The 21,622-nt window shown below is 51.1% G+C and overlaps 1 protein-coding gene across 28 annotated transcripts in view; it reads left to right on the top strand.

Annotated features, from left to right (window-relative positions):
• NFASC (neurofascin) overlaps positions 1-21,622 on the top strand; it is a 181,568-nt gene that overhangs the window by 147,978 nt on the left and 11,968 nt on the right. For 11 of the 28 annotated variants that reach the window (XM_033093332.1, XM_033093330.1, XM_033093326.1 and 8 more), the window contains 6 exons: positions 600-773; positions 3,604-3,618; positions 8,020-8,241; positions 12,071-12,235; positions 13,447-13,599; positions 21,125-21,256. In XM_033093332.1, the coding sequence (XP_032949223.1) occupies positions 600-773; positions 3,604-3,618; positions 8,020-8,241; positions 12,071-12,235; positions 13,447-13,599; positions 21,125-21,256 (861 nt within the window). Of the gene's footprint in view, positions 1-599; positions 774-3,603; positions 3,619-8,019; positions 8,242-12,070; positions 12,236-13,446; positions 13,600-21,124; positions 21,257-21,622 lie in introns of those variants that run through there. The other 17 variants (XM_033093344.1, XM_033093343.1, XM_033093341.1 and 14 more) reach the window with 7 other exon arrangements.

Raw genomic sequence — 21,622 nt, 5'->3', positions numbered from 1 at the left:
CGTCACCATGCAGGGACAGGTGTGTCATTACATTTGAAAAACAAGCCTTCTAAAGTAGGTGATGTTGTACTTCATTGGAAAGCTCAAGGGGCTGGATGTCGTGTTGACAATTTTAATTCCAACTGTGTGCTCGTATGCTGTTCCATATTGATCTCTGGGGCTGACCTTCCCCCTTTGAAGTACATTGAATAGGCCTTTTACAAAGGAGGCATTAACCATCAAAAACTCGAGTGGGTTTGTCCTAGTTCTGTTTGAAAGGAAGAAAGGAACTCAAAAGTTTTGTCCTTGTTGAAAAGGCTTGGGATTATAAATTGAGTCTTTCAAAATTAGCTTCATAACTTCGCAGTGAGCTAAAGATAACAGAATCAGCGAGATAGTATTAACTCTGAGGTGTCATCACAAAGCCTGGAAGGAGTTCTTGCCCACCACTCCACCTTTAAGCCAAGTCTCCCATCCCCCAAGTCTTCAAGTACATGGGACAGGTTCCACTGTATCCTTTTCCAGCAGTCAAGAAGGCTTGCTCCTTCCAGCTGCAGATTATATAACCCATCATGGTCAACGTTGCTAAAGTTCATTTCCACTTACCTATCTCTCCCCAGTTAATGGAACCAAAGTAGGAAAGCAGATAGTGGAGAACTTCTCTCCCAATCAGACCAAGTTCACGGTGCAAAGAGCAGATCCTGTGTCGCGCTACCGCTTCACCCTGAGTGCCAGGACGCAGGTGGGCTCTGGGGAAGCTGTCACGGAGGAGTCGCCAGCACCCCCTAATGAAGGTAGGTGCATTGCAGCAGCCTCAGGGGGGACAGGTCCCAGCTAATTCAGATGTCCAGGGAAACACTCTGAGCTGGCCTCTGGCTGCCCAGCCTCCTGGCATGGAGAGGAAATGAGGCTGCAGGTCCTCCAGCCCTGGAAGCAGAGAACCCTTCCTGCACGCTGACAGGTAGGTGCTGGCGATGTATCTGGAAAACCCAGTTCTCCTTAGACTGTTGCCATCAGATCTGGGTCCCCACTTTGACTTGACTTGCTCTGCTACTTAACGTCTGTCATCCTTCCTTCTGGGGGTGGGGGGGGGGAATAAGAAAGAGAGCATGAGTCCAGAGTGGAGATGAGATAAGGGAAAGCATGTTGTAAGCAAATGTGCTACTGAACTCCAAAGAATAGTGAAAGTGCTCACCTACTGAGGGAGGCAGGAATATTGAAAGTGCCCCATGAGGGCTCTGGGGATACCCCTTCTTTTCCCAAGGGCACGTGGGGTCAAGGAAGGAGGGGAAACAGGCTTAATTGAAGCCACTTGCCCAGATCATGAGTAGACGTAGTCCCTCCTTGCAGCCCGAATTAGGTGAATTGTCGGGTTGTTGAGAGGAAGGGGAGTTGGGAAATAGCCATTTGCCAAACCAGCTTCACAAAGAGCAAATGGATTTATTTTCTGGGTCCTGGAGTCTGCCAGCAGCGTAGCACTCCCCACAGGAGCTGCACCTGCATGAGAACTACACTAGAGGGGGCACCGGGCCCACCTGCATTCTGGCTTCCACAAACCTCTGGTTCAAGCCTATGGAAGCGTTGGTTTGGGCAGCTCCCCTGTGAAAGGGGAGAGACCCTGCTCCTCTCCAGAGGTACAGTGGTCTATTCAACAACCATTTCTTGAGCACCCACAATGGAAGGTGCCAGACACTGCCAAAAGACAAGGGAAACATAGGTAATAAGCTCACACAGTCTAGAAAGGGAGACATCCACAAGAATATCTAGTTGCAGTTTAACTAGATGAATGTTTAGATGAGGAAGGTGCAGTGGTTGTACAGAGGCGGGGATTGATTCTGCAAGGGAAGTCTTCAAAGAAGAGGTGATGTAAGTAGGGATCCTTGAAGCTGACAGCAGGGTATTGTGTGGAGTACTGTCCCCAGAAGGCTGAGGTTCTGCGGCCTGACCCTGGCCTGGATCAGAACTGCTGAGCACTCTTACCCCCAGCCCAAGGCAGCAGCAGTGCTCCCTTCCCTGGGGCTGCCAGGCCCTGCTGCCTCTGCAGCCTTACCCCGGCCCCCAGTTCAGCTTCGTGAGCAGCCCTGCATCCCTCCCCAGCCCCCACCTCCTTGGCCCACACACCAGCGCTGAGGCAAGGGGGAGAGGGGCCCAGCAGAAACTGGAGAAAGGCTGACAGTCCTTTCTGCCGCCATCTCGAGTCGTGTAAACCAGGAGCGAGCCACACAATAAGCTCTCCTCCTAGTTTGCCCTTCCCAATCCACTGGGTAGTTTATTAGGGCTGAGGGACTTTGGGTAAGTGCCTGATACATATGCCTATTACCAGGGGCCTACAAGACCCGGGATGATGCACTTTCTTGATTACGTAGCTCTATAAGGAGACACACAAAGAGAGCCTCTTTTCCCACCCCAATGTAGAACATCAGATAAACAAAGCCCCATTGTCCAGCCCCAGTGACCACCACAGGGGAAGTTCTGCAGCCCCGGGTGGCAAGAGGACAAAGACTTTCTTCTCAACTTAGGGATTTGCAGCAAATTCAGGAATTCCTTTTAGGGCTCAGTCCACAATTGGGTTTTTTTTTGTTTTAATAAATTTTATTGGGGAATATTGGGGAACAGTGTGTTTCTCCAGGGCCCATCAGCTCCAAGTCATTGTCCTTCAATCTAATGGAGGGCGCAGCTCAGCTTGAAGTCCAGTCGCCGTTTTTCAATCTTTAGTTGCAGGGGGCACAGCCCACCATCCCACATGGGAATTGAACTGGCAACCTTGTTGAGGGGTCACGCTTCAGCCAACTGAGCCTTCCGGCCGCCCCTCTGGCAGCTCAGTGGCAGCTCGTTGTCTTCAGTCTAGTTGTGGAGGGTGCAGCTCACTGGCCCACGTGGGAATAGAACTGGCAACCCTGTTGTTCAGAGCTCACGCTCTAGCCAACTGAGCCATCTGGCCGCCCCCACAGTTGGGTTTCTTATATTATAAAATACAACTGGTGGGAAAGAACTGTGGCAGCAGAACAGGACAAGGGCCTCAGGGCTTGTCTGTCACAGCTCCCGGGCCTTCCAAGGCTGAGATAGTGTGGGGAGGGTTTAGCTAGATACGCTCTCATCTCTCTCACCCACCCCAGCACTATCCAGCATCTTCCCCCAAAGATACAGTCATCCTTTTGACTGGGGTTGGTGTCCTCCTACACTACACACACCTTATGCTCTCAAGTCCTGGCGTAATGGAGGGTCACCCAGCCTGCTTCATAACGGTCAGCACAGCCAGAGCAGGACGTGCTCTTGGAGGAAAGACCTAGGAACATAGCACTCTCGGTGGACTGTGTCTGCTGCCACCTCAGACGTTAGGCCTTGAGTAGAGGTAGAATCAGTGTGTGTTTGAAAGGTCTCTAAGACCCATGTGGAAAGTTTTCTGTAGAAACAAATCAAACCCCAGTGGAATTGATCATGAGCCCCGAACACCAGCTGGCATCCGCAGGGCAGTGACAAGCGCTGGGCCTCACCGTCTGGGTCAGGTTTGAGCCAGAACCTTCTCTGCTTACTTGTCCTGTGGTTTCACCTGTGTTCTGTTTTCTCTTCCCTTTCTCATCCTTTCTCCCTCTCTCTGGCCATCTTGGGCGCTGTGTTCTGAAGCTACTCCAACCGCAGGTACCGTACCAGCAGCGGAGGTAATGGGCAGGGCATGGGATGATGCAGGTGGAGCCCAGCCACGGCGGAGAAGGAGGGACAGGCTCGGGATGAAAGCATGCTCCAGACTCACGCTTTCAGTGGTTGGGACCCCAGACTGTCAAGGAAGATGTGTGCAGAGGATGGGACCAGAATCAAACACATTCTCTCCCCTCACTTACTGTTTGCCCTCATCTGAGAAGGAGAATGGCTTAGAAGGGTCCCCACACACATGGGCTCCAGATCTGTTCTCTGGAGCTGCAGCTTTCTCTGAAGCTAAGTGATTACTTCCTTGAACCACCTGGGCCCTTGCCTAGGCTTGACATCTCAGAGCACAGAGCCTTTGGGTGACCAGCTGGGCCCTGAGAAAGCATGTTGTACCGTGAGTGGGCACAGCTGGCTCCTGTCTCCTGGTCAGGCTGCCATCCCCTGAAAGGGTGACCTGTGGGTGCGCACGCTATGCATGCTGGCCTTGCATGCTGCATGGGGGCCCGACACCAGCTCTGCCATCAACCGCGGGTTCTGGTCAGGGAGAATGAGTGAGCACGTCCTTGGGTAGGGTCAGGTGCTCCAGGACCTGGAGCCTCAGTGGGTGCCATGGGCTGATTGTCCCCCCTTTAGAGACTCAGATTCTGTCTTTAGCGTTGAGAACAGTTTCTAGTCTCGGGGCCTGGGAGGTTGATACACAGAAGTGAAGAGTTGGGCAGGCAGGACTCAGCTTAGAGGACAAGCTGCTAACCAAGTTCCTCGTCTCCAGTCCTCGTGTGTGCACTGGAGGAGCATCAAAAGGCGTTTCACCACAGAAGGCCTGTCCTCAAGCCAGACAAACTAGATAGGGGACCCCAGCGTTCCTTCCCCTGGCAGAGCAAAGGCTATGGGGCAGGGTTCCCCAGAGCCTCCTTAGGCTCTAGGCAGTGGGGAAGAACCGAGAACCAGATGAGGAATCGGAGGGTTGGCTTAGGAAGAGGATACCCTTGCCTGGTTTGACTTCCGGCTCACCTTCACTCATTTACCCCCCACCCCATTTTAGGTTGATTCTTTTTCTGTTGCACACTCTGCTTCCTTCAGTTTGTGTTTGTTTTGTCAGCCAAATCTGTCATTCTCCTCCCCTCCCTGAGTTCTCTCCACCCCCATCCCTCAGTAACCCAAGCTGATGGGGGCCCAGTGCCGCCCCACAGGGTCTGAACATGTCTGCTGGGATATGAGGTAGATTGTCCTGGGCCCGGGGACGGAGGAGAAAGCCATCCTTGCACTCCGGGGGTTGTTGCCCTGACTTCCTGATTCAAGTTTAAAAAAGGATCTCTTCTGGAACTTATAGGAGGTGCTAAGGGTAGCCTGAGCAGGCTTAGTGAAGATAGAACGGGAGACACAGGGAGGGCACCAGGGGAATCAGCTAGAAACTCACTAGTCAAGCAGCTCCCAGTCTACCTCCCCCATTCTGGCACCCCGCGACCCAGGGCAGCTGGTTCTGATGGCAGGGAATCTGCCTTGCTCAGTGGGCAATGCCAGTCTGTGCTACCCCTCATGAGTGGCAGATGCAAGCGAGATGCGTGTAATTCCAAACACCCCACTTCGTACTTCCCGTCTAGAAAAGATCCAAGCTCATCGTGGTATGCAGAATGAGCGCAGGGCCTCTGTCCATCAGTCAAATGTGTTTCCTGGACTCGCACTTCCACGGGATGTGGTACTAGAGGCACATGGCATTTCTTCATAATGAGATGTGCTGAGAACATCAGCTGTTCTCAGATTTAAATGCATAAAAACCTCCTGTACAACCTGCAGGTGGCAGGCGATGGAGCCCAGCTTCTACATTTTTGCTGTGGACCTGGCATCCGGCCCACTGCTTCCTTCCCTCTCATCCTCCCCAAACCTGGACGTTTTTTCCCCAGACCAATCTGTTTGTATGTCACCTGGTGAAAATGATCCCTGTCGTGCACCCATACATGCTGTCTCTTAGGACTGCTGCCCATCTGTCCTGGCCATCTGTGATTTGGCCAGGGTGATCCGTGCACCGTGTGGGCATTTTTAGACTGATCTTCCACCTGGAAATGTCTGGAAACTGCTATCCTCATCTTTGACTCAGCTCAGATCTGTAAATGTTTGGTAGGCAGCTCCATGGCAGGTTCTCGGCTCAAAAAGATGAATAAGAGATATGTCTGTCAGCTCTTCTCAATTTTCTCCATCTCCTCTGTGGTGTTCCTGCAACTCTGGTGGAAAACCTCTGTCTGTGGCCAAGGTGCCTTCCAGCGTGCATTAAGCTACGCTTTAGGTAGTCACTGCCTTCAGTGGTTCTCCAGCCCTTTAGTTCCTGTTGTGGCTGGGGGTGGTATCCTAGCAACGTGTCTATCCAGCCTGCGGGCCACTCTGTCTATAAGCCCTACTTCCCGGCCTTATTCCCCTTCTGTCCTCTACCCCAACCCTGCCCCAGCCACAACCCATGGACAAAATAGCCTCTCAAGGTTCCGTCCAGCAGCACACAGCAGTTGTGTCCATGGCCCACGTGTGTCATGGCCCCAGTTGCTGCCAGGGTCATGGCCTGGCAGAGAGCTGACCTTTGCCTGGTGGGTCTCTCAAGGTTTTCCATGTGTGTGTCTATGTCTTGGTAGGTGGGCGGGATAGATGAATTCCCTGTGCTGAGCTTTTATAGCACTGAGCCTTCCAGGTCTGGGGCCACCTTGGACTGAATACATCCTTGAGTAATGACTATGAGAGAGAGATTGTCCCTGCCACATATACCCCTACATCTTCCTGACGTCTGTGAGTTGAGTGCCACCTGGGGAATACAGCACTGTCTGCTTTGACCTTGCCCAGGAATCTCTGGAATGTGTGGGGCAGAGTCAGCTGCCCCGAGTGACTTCGTGGTTAGCACCCTCGGGGCCCAATAATGCCTCTGATCTTACAACTAGAGATGCAGCAGGGATCCCAGGAACAGTCCCTCCTCTGTGGGGGACTTGGAATATTGGAGGCAGAGGAGAATGAAGGGCTTTTGTTGGTCAGACTCTTACTGAGAAGGCTCGGGATCTCTTAATTCTCCCCTTAGAAAAACTCGCTGGCAATTTTCTCTCTGGCTCCCTCCCTGCCCTGGCCCCCTTCTGGTGGATGGGGATATTTTTTTCTTGAACTTCTGGAGATTTGAGATAGGGCGGGATGGCACTATTCCTTGGAAGTTAGAGTTACCTACTTAGGTTTTAACATTCCTACCTACTGCCCCATTAGCATTAACATTAGCAAGGAGACCGTGATCAGATCACAGGAGATAGAGCGCAAGGAGGAGAGGCAGCTCTGTCTCTCTGATTTGCCCCATCATTCTTCTATACCCTCAAGCTTTAGGAGCATTAGGAATAGGGCAGCCCTTTGTTAGCTTCCATGACCCTTCATAGAAGGAAAGAGAGCTTATGGAAATGTCATCACATACATAGACTAAGGGCTGACCTAAGAGCTGACCTACGTGGAAGGCTAGCTTTGGATGGAAGATGAGGATGTAAGAGTTAGCACAGATTTGAAAACCTCTGAAGATTTATGCAAAAAAAGCTGCGCATGTGCTTCACTCTCATCTTGGGATTCCTACATCTACTGTGGGCCGGGAAGATGCCTAGGCCACGTCGTGATTCCATTAGTGCCCTTCCCCCCATGCTAATGCAAAGGGAATGGACTTGGAGTGCCTGGACCCCAAGAGAAAGGCAGTTACTGCCATCCAGGGTGGATTGAGGCAATTTCAGGAAGAACCATCACTGCGCAGAAGAGAAGGGAGGAGAGGAAGCGGAAGGAACAAGAGCTGAGAGACGGGGGCAAGGGGAGAACCAGCCGTGGAGGTGGGACAGGCAAACCATGTTGCAGACTCCTCAAATTGGGGATTGTTCTCTTTGTCCTTGTGTTTGGGTAGCATTAGAACTCAAGCAGACGTGTAAAAGGGTAATTTGGAGCTGAATGGTTGGGAATGGCAGACTTCCCAGCGCTCTCGTAAGATGGGGGCACAGCTGCCTGCCTGCCTCCAAGGTGGGGCTCCAGGGCTGGACCCCAGTGGTACTGCTTGCCTTCTGTCTGGGTGGCACTTGGCCTGGGAGCCCATGTCGCCATCCCTGGGGTCTGAGCAGTTTGGTCCATGCCGCTTCCCATTCTCCTTGGCTGGGCGCATGCTGGGTGCTTTGAGCCACACAGACCATGAGAAGAAAATGAAACACACACAGGGCTTCATTCTCTTCCTGTCCCATGGTTGTGTCCTTTCACTGTGATCCGTCTGACCCAGTCCATCATGCTTGGGGAGGCTGCTGATTACTGAGCTCCATCTTGTCACCAGGCTGCCTGCCTTGCACGTGGGGCCGTGTGTCCAGGCTGGGGACAGCCAAACCAACCAGACTCGGCTGTTTTACATTTCCCTCTCAGCTTCTCCCACGTTGCCCCCGACTACGGTGGGTGCGACGGGCACTGTAAGCAGTACTGATGCTATTGCCATTGCTGCCACCACCGAAGCCACAACAGTCCCCATCATCCCAACTGTTGCACCTACCACCTTCGCCACCACCACCGTCGCCACAACTACTACAACCACTGTCGCCACCACCATGGAGAGTCCTCCCACCACCAGGACTAAGACACACGAATCTGGTACTGCCCACTGTCCATGCTCCCCACCCCTCCACCTGCAGGCTTCCCAGACAGGAGGGGCTGGGATGGTGGTGACCACCACCTCCCTGTGTTTCTACTTTGGAAACACAAGACTGGATTGTCAGTCTGGTAGCCTAGCGGCACAGAGCACCCCCAACCCCACTCCTTATGGTTCTCCACTACACCATCCAGCTTGTCCTAGCCCTAGATCTCTGTCCTTTAACAGAGGGCCAGCTCCTCCCCCAGTAGGGCTGCCTTCGACTACCCAAGCCGTCAGCTCGGGATTGAACGTTCTGGCGGGGAGAGTTTGGGGAAGGAAAGGGGCCTGACACTGGACAACCATCCTGAGAAGGCTCCCTGACCCGGCCATGTCTCATCCAGCCTTGCAGCACAGAGGGCTGCGGCGTGCAGAGTGGCTGGCCATGCCAGGCAGCTCTGTTCCCAGGACCCTGCCCCTCCTTGCCCCTCTCCCACAAGTCACACTTACAGACTTTTTTTAAAAGTTCGTTTCCAGGAAACAGTATTTCCAGGGAGTCCCATAATGCCTGAAGGTGCTCTGTTGTTCTTTCCAGTCACACTCCCCATGCCCTCAGATGCACACATGGAGGGAAAATCGCAGTCTTTCTAGAGACCTCTGGTAAGAATCAATCCCAGAGCTGGCCTGCTGAGCCTGGATATATGCTGTTCCTGCATCACGCAGCCAGACCAGCAGCAGCTCTGTTCTTCCAGCATTAGGAGACCTCTTGGGAATCCAGCAATATTTCTAAGAACCGAGCATCAAACCCTTATTACCACAGTGGGGAGGACCTCTAGCTTGTGGAGCCCACAAGCCAGCTATCAAATCAGCGTGATGCTGCCCGAGGGCTGACAGGAAGCACCCGGAACCTTCCAGCAGCTGTAGCTTTGTCGACCCCCTGTTTCCTGGGCAAGTCCCTTCACCTTCCTAGGCCTCACTGTCTCCTACTCCACCCACTTCTCAACACCTGAATGAGGATGGAGGCCTGATCCACCTGTGTTTTCTCTAATTCAGTTGCCCGATGTGATGTGAGCTTTAAGGGGAGACGAGGGATACGTGACTGACCACCTGATGCTCCTTAGACCTTGACAACACTGATTTGCTTTAAAGGTGCAATAGCTAGAATTTAAACAACATATACGTTAGGAAAAAGTTGGCTGAGGAGAAACCTGCTAGGCTATTAGAAGCTGCCACCAGCGTTTGGTGATGGGTATTCTTTGGGACCCCACAGTGAGACATCTTTTGCATTAAAGTGGGCTACGTGTCCCACTTGAATGCTTTGTGTTCACAGAAGAGATGCACAAACAATGAAGAAGAGGAGTGGAGTTTGTTCCCCAGCAGTTACTTGCCCTCTGGAAGGATTGGCCTTGCTGCCACGTGGGACTAGCCCCATGGACTAACACCCCAACTTCTAACTGCCGGGGGCACTGTGGAGGGCCTAGCCATGCCCCTGATCTTATCTTTAGAGCTCGGGGACACCCTCAAACACCCTCACTTCCTTTAATGCAGCAGAATAGCTCTGATGTTCAGAACTTTTAAAATGAATTTTCATCTTCATCATGTCTTTCATCTTAGAACAAAATGTTTTGTTTCATCTTAGAACAAAAAAAATGTTTCGTAAGTTTATTTTTTTTGAGGTAAAATGGGACTTTTTATTTGTCTTAACTTGTCTTTTTCAGATTTCAAGGGAGTGTCCCTAATTCTCACATTCTAGGAGTCAGCAGAATAATCCATGCCCTACCTTACTTAAAAGCATTTTTGTTTCAATAGTAGCCAATAGCTCTCCTTCTTGGTCCTTCTCTTGGAACTTTTAAGTTCTTTTTATAAAAATTTTTTTATTGGGCAACAGTGTGTCCCTCCAGGACCCATCAGTTCCATGTCAAGTCATTGTTTTTCAGTCTAGTTATGGGAGGCGCAGCTCAGCTCCAAGTCAAGTCGTTGTTCTCAATCTAGTTGTGGAGGGCGCAGCTCACTGGCCCATGTGGGACTCGAACCGGCGACCTTGGTTTTATGAGCACTGTGCTCTAACCACTGAGCAAACCAGCCGCCCACTGGCTACTCAGCTCCAAGCTCAAGCCATTGTTTCTCACAGGCCCATGTGGGAATCGAACCAGGGACCTTGGTACAATGAGCACCGAGCTATAACCACTGAGCCAACCAGCTGCCCTTTTAAGTTCTTTAGTGGTCATCATCCTGGTCTCTCTATATGGCAGTGCCTTCCTCCAACTCCCACCTTTAAATCCTTTTGGTTTCCCATCACTTGACCTTTTCCGATAGTGCCCCAATCTCATTGACAGTGAGATTTGGGTCAATGTTGTATGAGTGGCCAAACTGCTTAAACCAAAATTCTCTGGCTATTTCCAGTGCCCAGAGCTGAGAAGGAGGAAACTCGAGTCCCCTAATCATGACTAATCATAAATCGTTCCCCCTAGCAAGAGCCGTGAGAGTCCACGAGCTGAGATTGGGGTGGTAAAGCAGCCAATACAATGGAAACATCTGGCAGATAAGTAAAGAAGCCCACCTTCTGCCCGCCCCCATGGAGAATGCCCTGTAGGGCTATCAGTGGGATCTCTTTCTTGGTGTCTCACCTAACATGAGTCATACTCACCTGGGACAACCAGCAACTGACAAGGTTGTAGTAGAGAAGGCACTCCTTTGAAGTGAAGACCAGATCTTTTATCATTTCCCCAGCCCTGCAGACTCAGTCACATGTCAAATAGATAATGAATACATGCATCACTAATATACTACATTTATTTTTGACAAGTGAGTTGGTGACAGTGCCCCCTTGCATGCTAATAAAATATACAGGAGCCATACTTGTAAAGTCTTTGAAATACAAGGCCTCATGCTAGTACTCTGCTATTAAATCTTTGCTGGGAAATGGGGTAATCAGACTGCTGGGACTCTTGAAAAATGATTACGTTTGAAGATGAGCACCTGTCCTGTCCACAGGCTATGGTTTCCGACAGCACGATAGCTTTCAGTAAGTAGCTCCCAGATCATAGGAACTAGATAATTAATGTCTTCTGTGTTGCATGGAGATCAAGCCTCTAAGACTGTATGTAGTGCTGAGAAGCCAACAAAACAGGATTCTTCTGGTGTCGGGACCACTGAGGACTAGGTGCCAAGAAAGCGTTATCTCCGTCCCAGTCAGCCCATGAGAGGGAGAGGAAGGGTTCATACTGTCTCTACTTGGAATCCTGGGGTTCTAGGCGCCAAATCCCCTTAGACAACCAGGGGGCGTTTTCCACATAATCCAGGATTTTAGTGACCGAGAATGACCCCAGGGGCTCCTCAGACCAGACTGGTTACCATTCTCCTCCAGTTTCAGGAGCCTATAAAGGCTTTCCCATGTTTGGTCCTGTCCTTCCTGCAAATCTGTTATGACTCTCGAGTGGCTCTGAAAGATACCCTTTCTCCTTCCTGTAGAATGTCTGTAGTTGAAGGGAAAGAGGTGGGCACATCTCTCCCGCTCTGTCTGCACTTGAGCCAACAGGGCTTTTTCCTGGCCCTTTTTACTGCGCCGTCACATCCATGACGGATCTAAAACAGGAGTGAGCTGAGGTGAAAGCCTCCAGTGGTATGGATCAAAACTCACTCGCATTCCCATCCTACCTGTGTGGAGAGAGAGTTTCCTGCCCTCCCTCATATATGGGTCCTCAGGGCTGCCCCTGCTCGTACCTGGATGGGGACCTCCAGCCTGGCCACCCAGGCTCCAGCTTGGAGCTCTGTCGGGCCGTGTGCACAGCCATTTCTGACTCGACCCTTTCCTGGCCGCCCACATGTGTTTGTCTGTCTGTCTGTCTGCAGCGCTGCCTCCCTCCTCACCACTAACTCCTCTTCTAACCTGCCCACCAGCCCCCGATGAGCAGTCCATATGGAACGTCACGGTGCTCCCCAACAGTAAATGGGCCAACATCACCTGGAAGCACAATTTCGGGCCCGGAACTGACTTTGTGGTTGAGTACATTGACAGTAAGCATTGCTGTGCGGGGTGGTGGTGGCGGCAGCTGCGGCGGGGAGCTGGATGCCATTAAAGAGCTCCTGTGAACTGCCCGGGCTCAGAGAGGCCTCCTAGCCTGGCTTAATTATGACTTAATGAATCAATATGTGTTCAGACGGCAGTGAGGTGGGCGGAGCAGGCTCAAGGAGAAGGAAGGGGCTTCTGCAGCCACTAGTGAGGTCTAGGGTTTTATGTGCTGGGGAGGGCCTAGGTAATGGGGCCCTTCATCTACTTCCTGCCCAGGACGAGGCTTCCGAATAGCCCCCAGGGGCGTCCAGTCTCACCTGTGCATGGTTCTCCTTAACTCAGAATCCATGTTTTCTAACATCTCCCCTAGACAGGTGGGGCCAGTTCAGACCTGGGGTACAACTGTGCTTTGCTCACAGAGGCACACCCATGGCCACAGTCAGAGACACAGACCAGAGTCATTTGTCTCAGCTGGTGGCTTGAACTGAGCTGTTCAGACTTTGCTGGATCTTGAGACCACAGGTACAGCCCTGTTAAACTGTAGAGTGTGGTCAAGATATCTGCCTTCTCTGAGTGAAGGCCCCTGTTCGGAGGGAGCAGGCCCACCATGTAGGCCTCTTTGGCATGTGCTGTACGCAAGTAAGCCAACTAACCCGGCTGGGCCGGCCTCCCGAAGTTCTCCGAGAAAAGAATAAAGACAACCCTTAGTTCTCTGTGGTCGGAGGGGATTCACGTCCACAGAATCCAAATCCCAAGTTTGGTCTGTATTTTTCCAGCTTCCTACCACCACCATTCACCCTATATCCCCAGACACACAGGCACTCACTTCTCCTGATATGTGAATTCTCCACACAGTGAGAGATGAGAAGCAGGGTTCTATCTCACCTCCAGTTACCATGAAGGATGCTAACTGGCCCTCTGACCCTCTTCAGGATAACAGCATTTGGCTGACACCTTGAGAGTTTAAGGAAGTAGGTCATAATATGTTTATCACCAAGACTGTGGTGAGAAGAAACGGTGTCCTCAGCTGAAGCGCCATCACGTAAGAGATTGCGAGGAAGGGCTGGTGATGGAGTTGTCTGGTGACCTCCTGGTCTGTATGATGGCCTGGCCCCTTCCCCCATGCTTTGCCCTTTGACAGGTAGCAGGAACCTAAGCCCTGCCTTTGCAGCTCCTCGTGCGTGGCCCTAGGCTGACTAAGGTTTCTGTTCCCCAGGCAACCATACGAAAAAAACTGTCCCTGTTAAGGCTCATGCCCAGCCTATACAGCTGACAGACCTCTTTCCCGGGATGACATACACGTTGCGAGTTTATTCCCGGGACAACGAGGGCGTCAGCAGTGCCATCATCACCTTTATGACCAGTACAGGTGAGAGGGGATCTGGCCTGGCCATCCCCTACGAGCATGGGGCATTTCATTCTCATTCTCAGCTTCCTGCTTGTCTCTTCTCGGAAAGAAGACCCCTCCCCACCCATTCCCCACCTTGCATGGTGTGTCTCGGCTCTTATACTTTGCGGCTCCCAGGAAAACCAGAGAAGCCAGAAGTGCATGCACAGTGGAGAGAAAACCGTGCTCTGACCCTGTGGGAACAAACGGGGAGTCAGAAGGAAACAGGGATGGTAGAATGAGGACGAGGAGACGCCCAGCCCCAACTGTACTTCAGCAGAAGGGTTGTGTGTGTGCGGGTGAGTCTGGAGGCTGCTGGACTTGCATATAGCCTGGGGCACAGGGGCTTGCTTCCTGCCCAAGGGATTAGGGGATAGGATCATCCAAGGACATTGATTCAGAAATCTCCCCAGGAACCAAACCAAGGATCAGATGTATGTCACTGCCTTGCCACTGTCACGTTAAAAAATTCCAAAGTGTATTACACAAGTTGTTTGGGATTTGTTTTGGTTTAAATTTTGTCCTGCATTTGTCATGGTTTAAAAGTCATTGACCTTTGTCTTGCTGGGTGAGAGGAAGAAGCTCTTCAGTATTAGAATAGTTCTGGCTCTAAAGGGGCTCCAGCTATGGATGGAGAAGTATCTTCATTGTGCCAAAAGAACAGGCCAACTGGGGTTCAGTAAAGGTAGAAGATTCAGAAATCTCTGGTCGGCAGGATGGTTGGCAATCTACAGACATGAGGGCACTTGCTTGTCTATGTATACCTTTAAAATTAGGCAGGTGGTATGCTAAGCCCTGGGGCTAAGGGTGGGATTGGGGGAGAGACTGAGAAAAGCACCAGTCCCTGTCCCCAGGATGTCCTAATCAGATGCAGATTAGTAGACACACGCACTAAAACCCCACTGATTTATATGAACTTCTGAACGTTGACTTACTCATTACTCTTCCTGCACCTGGCCTGGTGAGGCTGATCCTGGTAGCGTGCATCTTGAGAGTCACTGCCCATCTGTATAAATGTCTCACTCCACTCCTTCTAGCCTATTCCCTCCTGGTCTGGGCGTCCTGTCCTCCTCTCTGTGCCTCCTCCTCTCCTGCCTATGTCCGTGCCATCAAGACTCAGGGAGTCTGAGAGTCCAGCTGCCTGCTTGAGGCTAGCCAGACTTAAGCAGGATGTCTGTGAGTGGCCAGGCTATCCTGGGAGCCAGGCAAGGGAACTGGACAGTTGACCAACTGGAGCAGGTGGCTGGACTGTGACCCAGTCAGGGTCCCAAGCTGTTGCTCACCAGTGCATGTTTTGATGTTGCTTCCTTAACAAACTTGAGCCCAGCACAGAGGCAGGAAGCAAAGATGATATTCAAGGATAGAATTCCATCCTAGGGATACTGCAGAAGCCAGTGCAGCCTGCTTCCGAGTGAGACTTCTGGTGCTAAGGCCTGGAGCTGTGGGTGAGGGTTGGGGAGAAAGAGCCAGAGAGAAAAGGACCAGTCCTTGCCCTCAGGGGTAAATATGCAGGACGGGCGGGGAAAGCAACTGATCATCTACTTCTGAGCATTGACTCAAATGTTAACTTCTCTTTCCTGTGGTTCATCTGGAGAGTTTGATCCTGATAGCTTGTTTTCAGAGCAGGTGAGACACTCGGCACTTCCAAGTTTTCCTGCTTCCTCCCATTGCAGGTTGGAGTAGGCAGGTTTAGGACCCTAGTTAGCTCTGAGCACATAGTACTCACCTACCTCCACGGCAGGCTGGAAGTTATTATGTGGAAATATAGGGAAAGAAAACATTGTCACTTTCTGAAGTTCACATGTGCCTGCGGGTGTGTTCAGATCCTTCAAAAATACACACTGTGTTTCCTGTGGGTGGATTCCAGAGCCAAGTTCACACAGTCCCCCAGGTCCCTGTGTCTCATCAAAGCAAGAGTGTGAGCATCTCTGGACCTGCCTGACCACTGGTCATTTAGGCAACCACAGGCCATCACTGACGTCCACGGACTCAAACATGCTATGGTGGTTAAGAAAGAAAGTGGAAGAAAACCACAGGGAACGCCAACAGGCTCCCTGGATCCTCACCCTAAAGATCCCACAGGGGAAGTGAATCACCTCCTTGAAGCTTTTGAAGCCAAAGAGGCCCAAGGGACTACAAACCTACAGCCCTGGACTCCAGGAGTCCTGTCAGCTCTTCGATCCTGGGTGGGTGGGATGAGGTGAGGTAGCAGGATGGTGGGTGCTGACAGTGGGCCAGCAAGACAGACAGAACCCACGGCAGACCGCAGGAAGGCGGCAAGGAGGGATATTAGGGAAACTAACTGTAGTTAGCCTCTTTCTACTGTGTTTGGAGAAACCCAGAATGGGGTGAGGTGGGAATGGAGAGGTGTAAATCGATGCTTAAGTGAGAGCAGTCAGGCCAAACTGCATTTAAAGAAAGACCATCCCTGTTATATTTGTTCATCGATCCTTATTTCTGAAATGTAATTCCCCTGCCAACCTTGAATGACTAGCCTCTCTTCATAGCCAAACCAAATCCCTCCTGGTTGGTTAGGGGTCATGGGAACAGTTGGCCTTGCAGGTGACTCGTCTGTTTCTGAGTGAGGTTGTAGGGAGTGGTGTGGAAGGCACACAAAATGTGGCCTCTAGTCCAGAGTAAGAGGCACTGGGACTCGTGTTTGCCAGGTTGAGCCCACCTTACCCCAGATCCCACTTGGTCTGGGGTGTTTTTGTTAATTGAGATATCATTGACAGAAAGTATTTATTAGTTTTAGGTATATAACATAATGATTTGATATATGTATATGTTGTAAAATGAACACCACGATAAGTTTAGTTAACCTCCATCACCATACATAGTTACAAAACCCATTTGGTTTTGAACAGCCTTCTGTATCCAAACTTCACAAAAAATTCTTTGACCGTTTCGGTAAGGACTGGAGGTAGCATTTGAACTTCACATGGCAAAGTCAGGAATGGAAAGCTACATTTGCTTTCTAAATTGCCCATATAGTCACTTTCCCTGGAATTGTGCCTTTCTCTCCCAAGAGAAAGGGAGTCTCATAGAGACACTGTCGGGCTGCATCAGAACAACCATCAGGAAGCTGGTGGAGCAAACAGGCCACTGCAGACATTCAAACCAATGTCTCTGCAAAAGGTGGGAATCACCATCCAAATACAAGTTGAAGTGATTCCTTCATCCCAGGGCCCAGGTGTAGTTCATGGTCAGGCCAATATTCCTGGGTCCCCTAGCTGGTACCAGGGAAGAAACTAAAGCAGTATTCCAGGTTGACCATATTGTATTAGGATTAAATTGATCATTAATCAATAAGTAGTGACTGACGAGTTATGTGACCAGCATCGTACTAAGGACTGGAGGCTCAAAGAGTCCCCTGTTCTCAAACCTTTAATAGTATCCTTGGAAATCAGGACCCAGGAAACAGAGCAATTAAATGTTACGTTGTGTGGAGTAACCAGGGTGATGTTGGAGTTCAGAGATTGGTGTGAGCTGGGGGAGTGGGAAAGTCAGGAAGGAGGGTAGAATGGAAGGGGAGCAAGAAGGGCCGCAGTGCAGACGCTGAGGCAGGGTGGCAGAGATGCAGGGAGGGGAAGATCGGAGCTCCTGGAAGTCCAGGCCTGATGGAAGTATCCTAGCAACAGAACAACATAATGTGCCGTGTCCTCTGGATCTGGTAAGCAGAGGGTGCCCCATGCCCTTCTGAAATGGAGCAGAGGTGAATATGGTACATTTTGGAAGGAGAAATGCTAGTCCTTAGAGATGGGGAGAATGGGGAAGCCACTGGCAGAAGCAGCGGGCAGGAAGACACATGTTGAATTTCAAGCAGATGGACCATCCAAGGAGCTGGTTGGAGCAAGCACTGGGCTTAGTGTGCAACTGGCTGGAGGGACAATGCGAAATTAATAGAAGGATTGCCAGTTGGAAAGTCAGGACTGAAGGACAGTGAAGGTAAGAGTCAATGATACAGAGGTAGGTTTGGGAAAGACCCACTTCATGAAGGGAGATGAAGCTCTTGAGTATAAAGGGGCTTGAAATTGGCTTGCTGGGGGTGGAGAAAGCAGTTGGCAGGAACTGGAGACAATGGAAGATTAAGGAGGTTACTTATAAAACGACAATGCATGAGCTAGAGCTGAAAAGTCTGGCAGGTTCCTCACGGGTTTTTATTTTAAGATACAGGAAGCTTCAACATATTTAACAGCAGAAAGGAAGAGACATCAAAGAATAAGAAATTGAAAACACTAGAGTTTGCAGAAATCCGTTCAGGATTGAACTGCCAAGAAAGTGAGGAACAGGTCCCACAACCGAGGGCGGAGTAGCTTCAGAGGGGAGAGGGGAACCTAACCTGCTTGACATGGGAGAAGGACGGTTGTGGAGGCTGGGAGGACGGTGGTGGGGAGGGGTGCTGCAGTTTGAGAGGGACAGTAAGAGGTGAGTAAAAAGATTGCCAGGCAGCAGTGGAGGCCCAGTTGAAGGACGACATCGTGAATCTGTGATGGGCCTGGCTCTGCGTCTTCCTCCAGAAGGGCTCATGGCAAGGGCAGAAAAATACAGTAATCGCCAAGGAGACCCCCAGCTGGGAGTTGAGTTGGTGCTAGAATGGGCAACACACAGGGAGGGCAGTGTGGAGTGTTAGGTTCACAGAGGCCCCGTCAGGCTAAAGAGGGTGAGGAAACTGAATGACGGGAAGGAAGTGGCGGGTTCATCCCCTGAGGAGATGTGAACTGAGTGCCTCCTATGTGTAAGGTCCCAGCACTGGGGAGAGAACAATAAACCTGACAGTCCCTTCTTCAAGGAGCTTACTTTCTGGGTGGAAGGACAAAAGTGGTAAAGAGCACAGACTCTGGAGCCGGACAGCCTGGGGTCACATTTCTACCACTTAGTAGCTCTGTGACCTTGAGTAAATCACTTAACCTCAGTGCCTCAGTTTCGTTGCCTATAAAATAGGGATGATAATAATAAAAACGCACTTTATGGGGTCGTTGTGAGGATTAAATTAGAGAACGTGTACGAAAGTACTTAGACCAGTGCCTGGCACCACAGGAAGTGCTTATAAGTGTAAACTGTTACATAGTAGTGGTAATACAGTAGTCCTCCCTTATCTGCGGTCCACTGCAATCCAAAAATACTAAACTTCCCCAACCATCGACATTGTCTGCTCCTGACATCCAACCATCAACTTCATCATGGCTCAGTGATCCAGGGTCACCTGAAGCAGGTGACCCTCCTTTTCACATGTGGTCAGCAGGTCAGTAGAGCCTACCGCCAAGTCACAGTGCTCTGTCACTCAGCTCACTTCATCTCATCAGGTAGGCATTGTATCATCTCACATCACAAGAAGGCTGAGGACAATAAAGTATTTTGAGAGAGACCACACGTAACTTTTATTACAGTATATTGTTATGATTATTCTATTTTATCATTAGCTATTGTTAATCTCTTGTGCATAATTTATGAATTAAACTTTGTCATAGGTGTGTATGTAACTATAGGAAAAACAGTAACTGTCGAGTTGCAGGCATCCACTGGGGTCTTGGGACATATCCCCTGCGGATAAGGGGGACTACTTTTTATCGTTCAGATGGTTACAAGTGCTGTGAAAAAGATAAATGAGAGCCCTCCGAGAGTGGCTGGATCCGGGAGAGGGCCTTTGCTTTAGCTGGGAAGGTCCAGGAAGACATTTCTGAGAAGATGACTTTCTCATCTTTTGATGGCTTTCTGAGACAACCATCTGAAGAAAGAGCAGCAGATGCAAAGGTCTTGAGGTGGGAATGAGAGTGGCCGGTGCAGCTGGAGTATAGAAAGTGAGGAGAGAGTGGTGGGAGGCTGGAGTAAAGAGGTGGCCAGGGCCAGCTCTGCTGGGACCTGACGAGTCAGGATAAGGAATGTAGGTTTTTCCCAATAGTAATGAGATGTGCTGGAGGTTAAAGCAGGAAGCAGTTTGATCTTATGTGGGGTTTTAGGAAGATCTCTTTGACACTGTGTGACAGTGGTTTGTGGGAAGGGGAGTAGCAGCAGGAAAGGGACCTTCCCCCACAGCATGCTTAGATCAGGGCAATCACAGCCATGTTCTGTAGAACTCAACTGCTGCTCACCTGGGCAGCCAGGGCTCGGAGAGCATGGTAGCACTTGTTCATCAGTCTTCACCATTGTTTGAGACCTTCTCGGTGCAGTGCCCTTGGCTAGGTGCTGGGAAGGCTCTAAAGACAGTGTCTCTGCCCAAGAGGAATAAAGGGTGGGATTGTTTCCAGATACCTGCTGTGATAAAAAAAAAAAAAGTGCTGGAGCACAGCCAGGGCCCCAGAGCCACCCCTCCCTGTGCTGCTCCCCTGGAGGAAACCCCGTGCCTGAGCTCTAGCTCCAAGGGCTCTCAGAGCTCCCCATGTTCTCCCAGAGGCTACTGGGCCCACTCAGCTGACTCCAGGTTACTTTGTGTCTCTTCTGCTCCGCTGATCCATTCTTTCCTCCAAGTCTTGGTTTGCATGGCAGTCTGCAACTCAGGAAGTGTCACTTTTGTTCTCCAGTCCTTAGGAGAATGGCAAGTGGGTCCTACCCAACCCACACCGCATCCCGAGCCATTGCGTCATCCAGGACACCATCAGATGATGCCTGAGTGCCTGTCGTCTAGGCTCACCCACATGCCCCTCAAACCACACAGGGGTCTGCCCACTTGGAGACAGGTCCTCCATATATTCCAGGCAGGGACAGAGAGGGACTCACTGTCATGAGGGGAGGGAGGGAGCAAGTCAGCTTGTCACAGTCACCAGGGGTTGTCTTTGACTGTGGAAGTGGTCTGAAGTGGCCTGGGATGCACTGAAGGCACGGCCCCAGCCCCAACTTCACCACCAGCCACCTGGGAGTATCCACCCAGTATTGTCTTTGCTGTCAGGGAGCGCATAGTCCAGTTGGGGAGACACGAAAAAGTAAGGGCATCCTGGAGCTGCACCCTGCCCAGACCCACTGCCAGGAAGACTGGGTGGCTTTGGAGCCATGCTAGTGGGCAAGGTTGCTGCTCTGGGCCTGTGCAGGCCCCAGAAGGTGTTCTTATGATGGGTGTTTGCAACGTGACCACAGCCCCTTCCCTGGTTGGTAGCATGCAGGGCCCGTCTCCTCACCCCGGGCTCATTCGTGGGAAATCGTACCTCGGTCGCCAGTTCCTGGCCTTCCCACCGTCCCTGCCAGGCTGTGACCAGGATGTGGTTTGCAAGAATATCATGCCTCGTCCTTAGGAAACTTCCTCTTCCTAAAGGGTCTGTCAGCTTTCTGCTGCTTATTCTGCTCCTTGTTTCCCCTTCCTCTGCCTCTTTTCTGACCTTTTGATGTTGGCTCCTTAATTATTTCCTCTTTGTCCCTATGGCGGGGCAGTTTGGGCCACAGGACCAAGGTGACAGCATTAGGCAGCAGGAGGAACATGGACACGCAGTGGCTGAAGTTCTTCCCTCACCTCTCCCTCCTTGCCTGCTCCCCTGCAAAACCCTTCACATGTTTGCTTCCGGCCCTCCCCCTCCAGCTTACACGAACAACCAGGCCGACATTGCCACCCAGGGCTGGTTCATTGGGCTCATGTGCGCCATCGCTCTCCTGGTGCTGATCCTGCTCATCGTCTGTTTCATCAAGAGGAGTCGCGGTGGCAAGTACCCAGGTAAGATATGTCAGAGCAATGGGCGCAGGGAGTGGCCAGCAGTCTCTCCTGTGGTCACCAGGTCCCCTGCCAGATCCGGGGGACTCTGTTCTCTCAGTGAGCCCAGTCCTTGCTAAGCTTGCAAAAACAGCGCTCTTGCCGACTCTGTGCGTCTTAGAGCTGCCAGAAAGCATTTGAGTTAATTAAGTTCACCTGAGGTGGGCGCATGGCGTGGTCCAGGCAGCTCCAGAGGGGATGGAAGGAACCCGGGCCCCTCGTAAGAATGATCTTCCTCCCCTTGACTCACCATCCATCTGCTCGGTAAATTGGCTTTTTTTTTTCAGTCTGAATCTCATTAGAATCCTGTGTCCTAAGGAAGGAGAAAAG

Source organism: Rhinolophus ferrumequinum, chromosome 22 (genome assembly GCF_004115265.2).
Source record: "Rhinolophus ferrumequinum isolate MPI-CBG mRhiFer1 chromosome 22, mRhiFer1_v1.p, whole genome shotgun sequence".
Taxonomy (NCBI): domain Eukaryota; kingdom Metazoa; phylum Chordata; class Mammalia; order Chiroptera; family Rhinolophidae; genus Rhinolophus; species Rhinolophus ferrumequinum.
The sequence above is the reverse complement of the archived record's forward strand: the minus strand, read 5'-3'. Positions and strand labels throughout refer to the sequence as shown.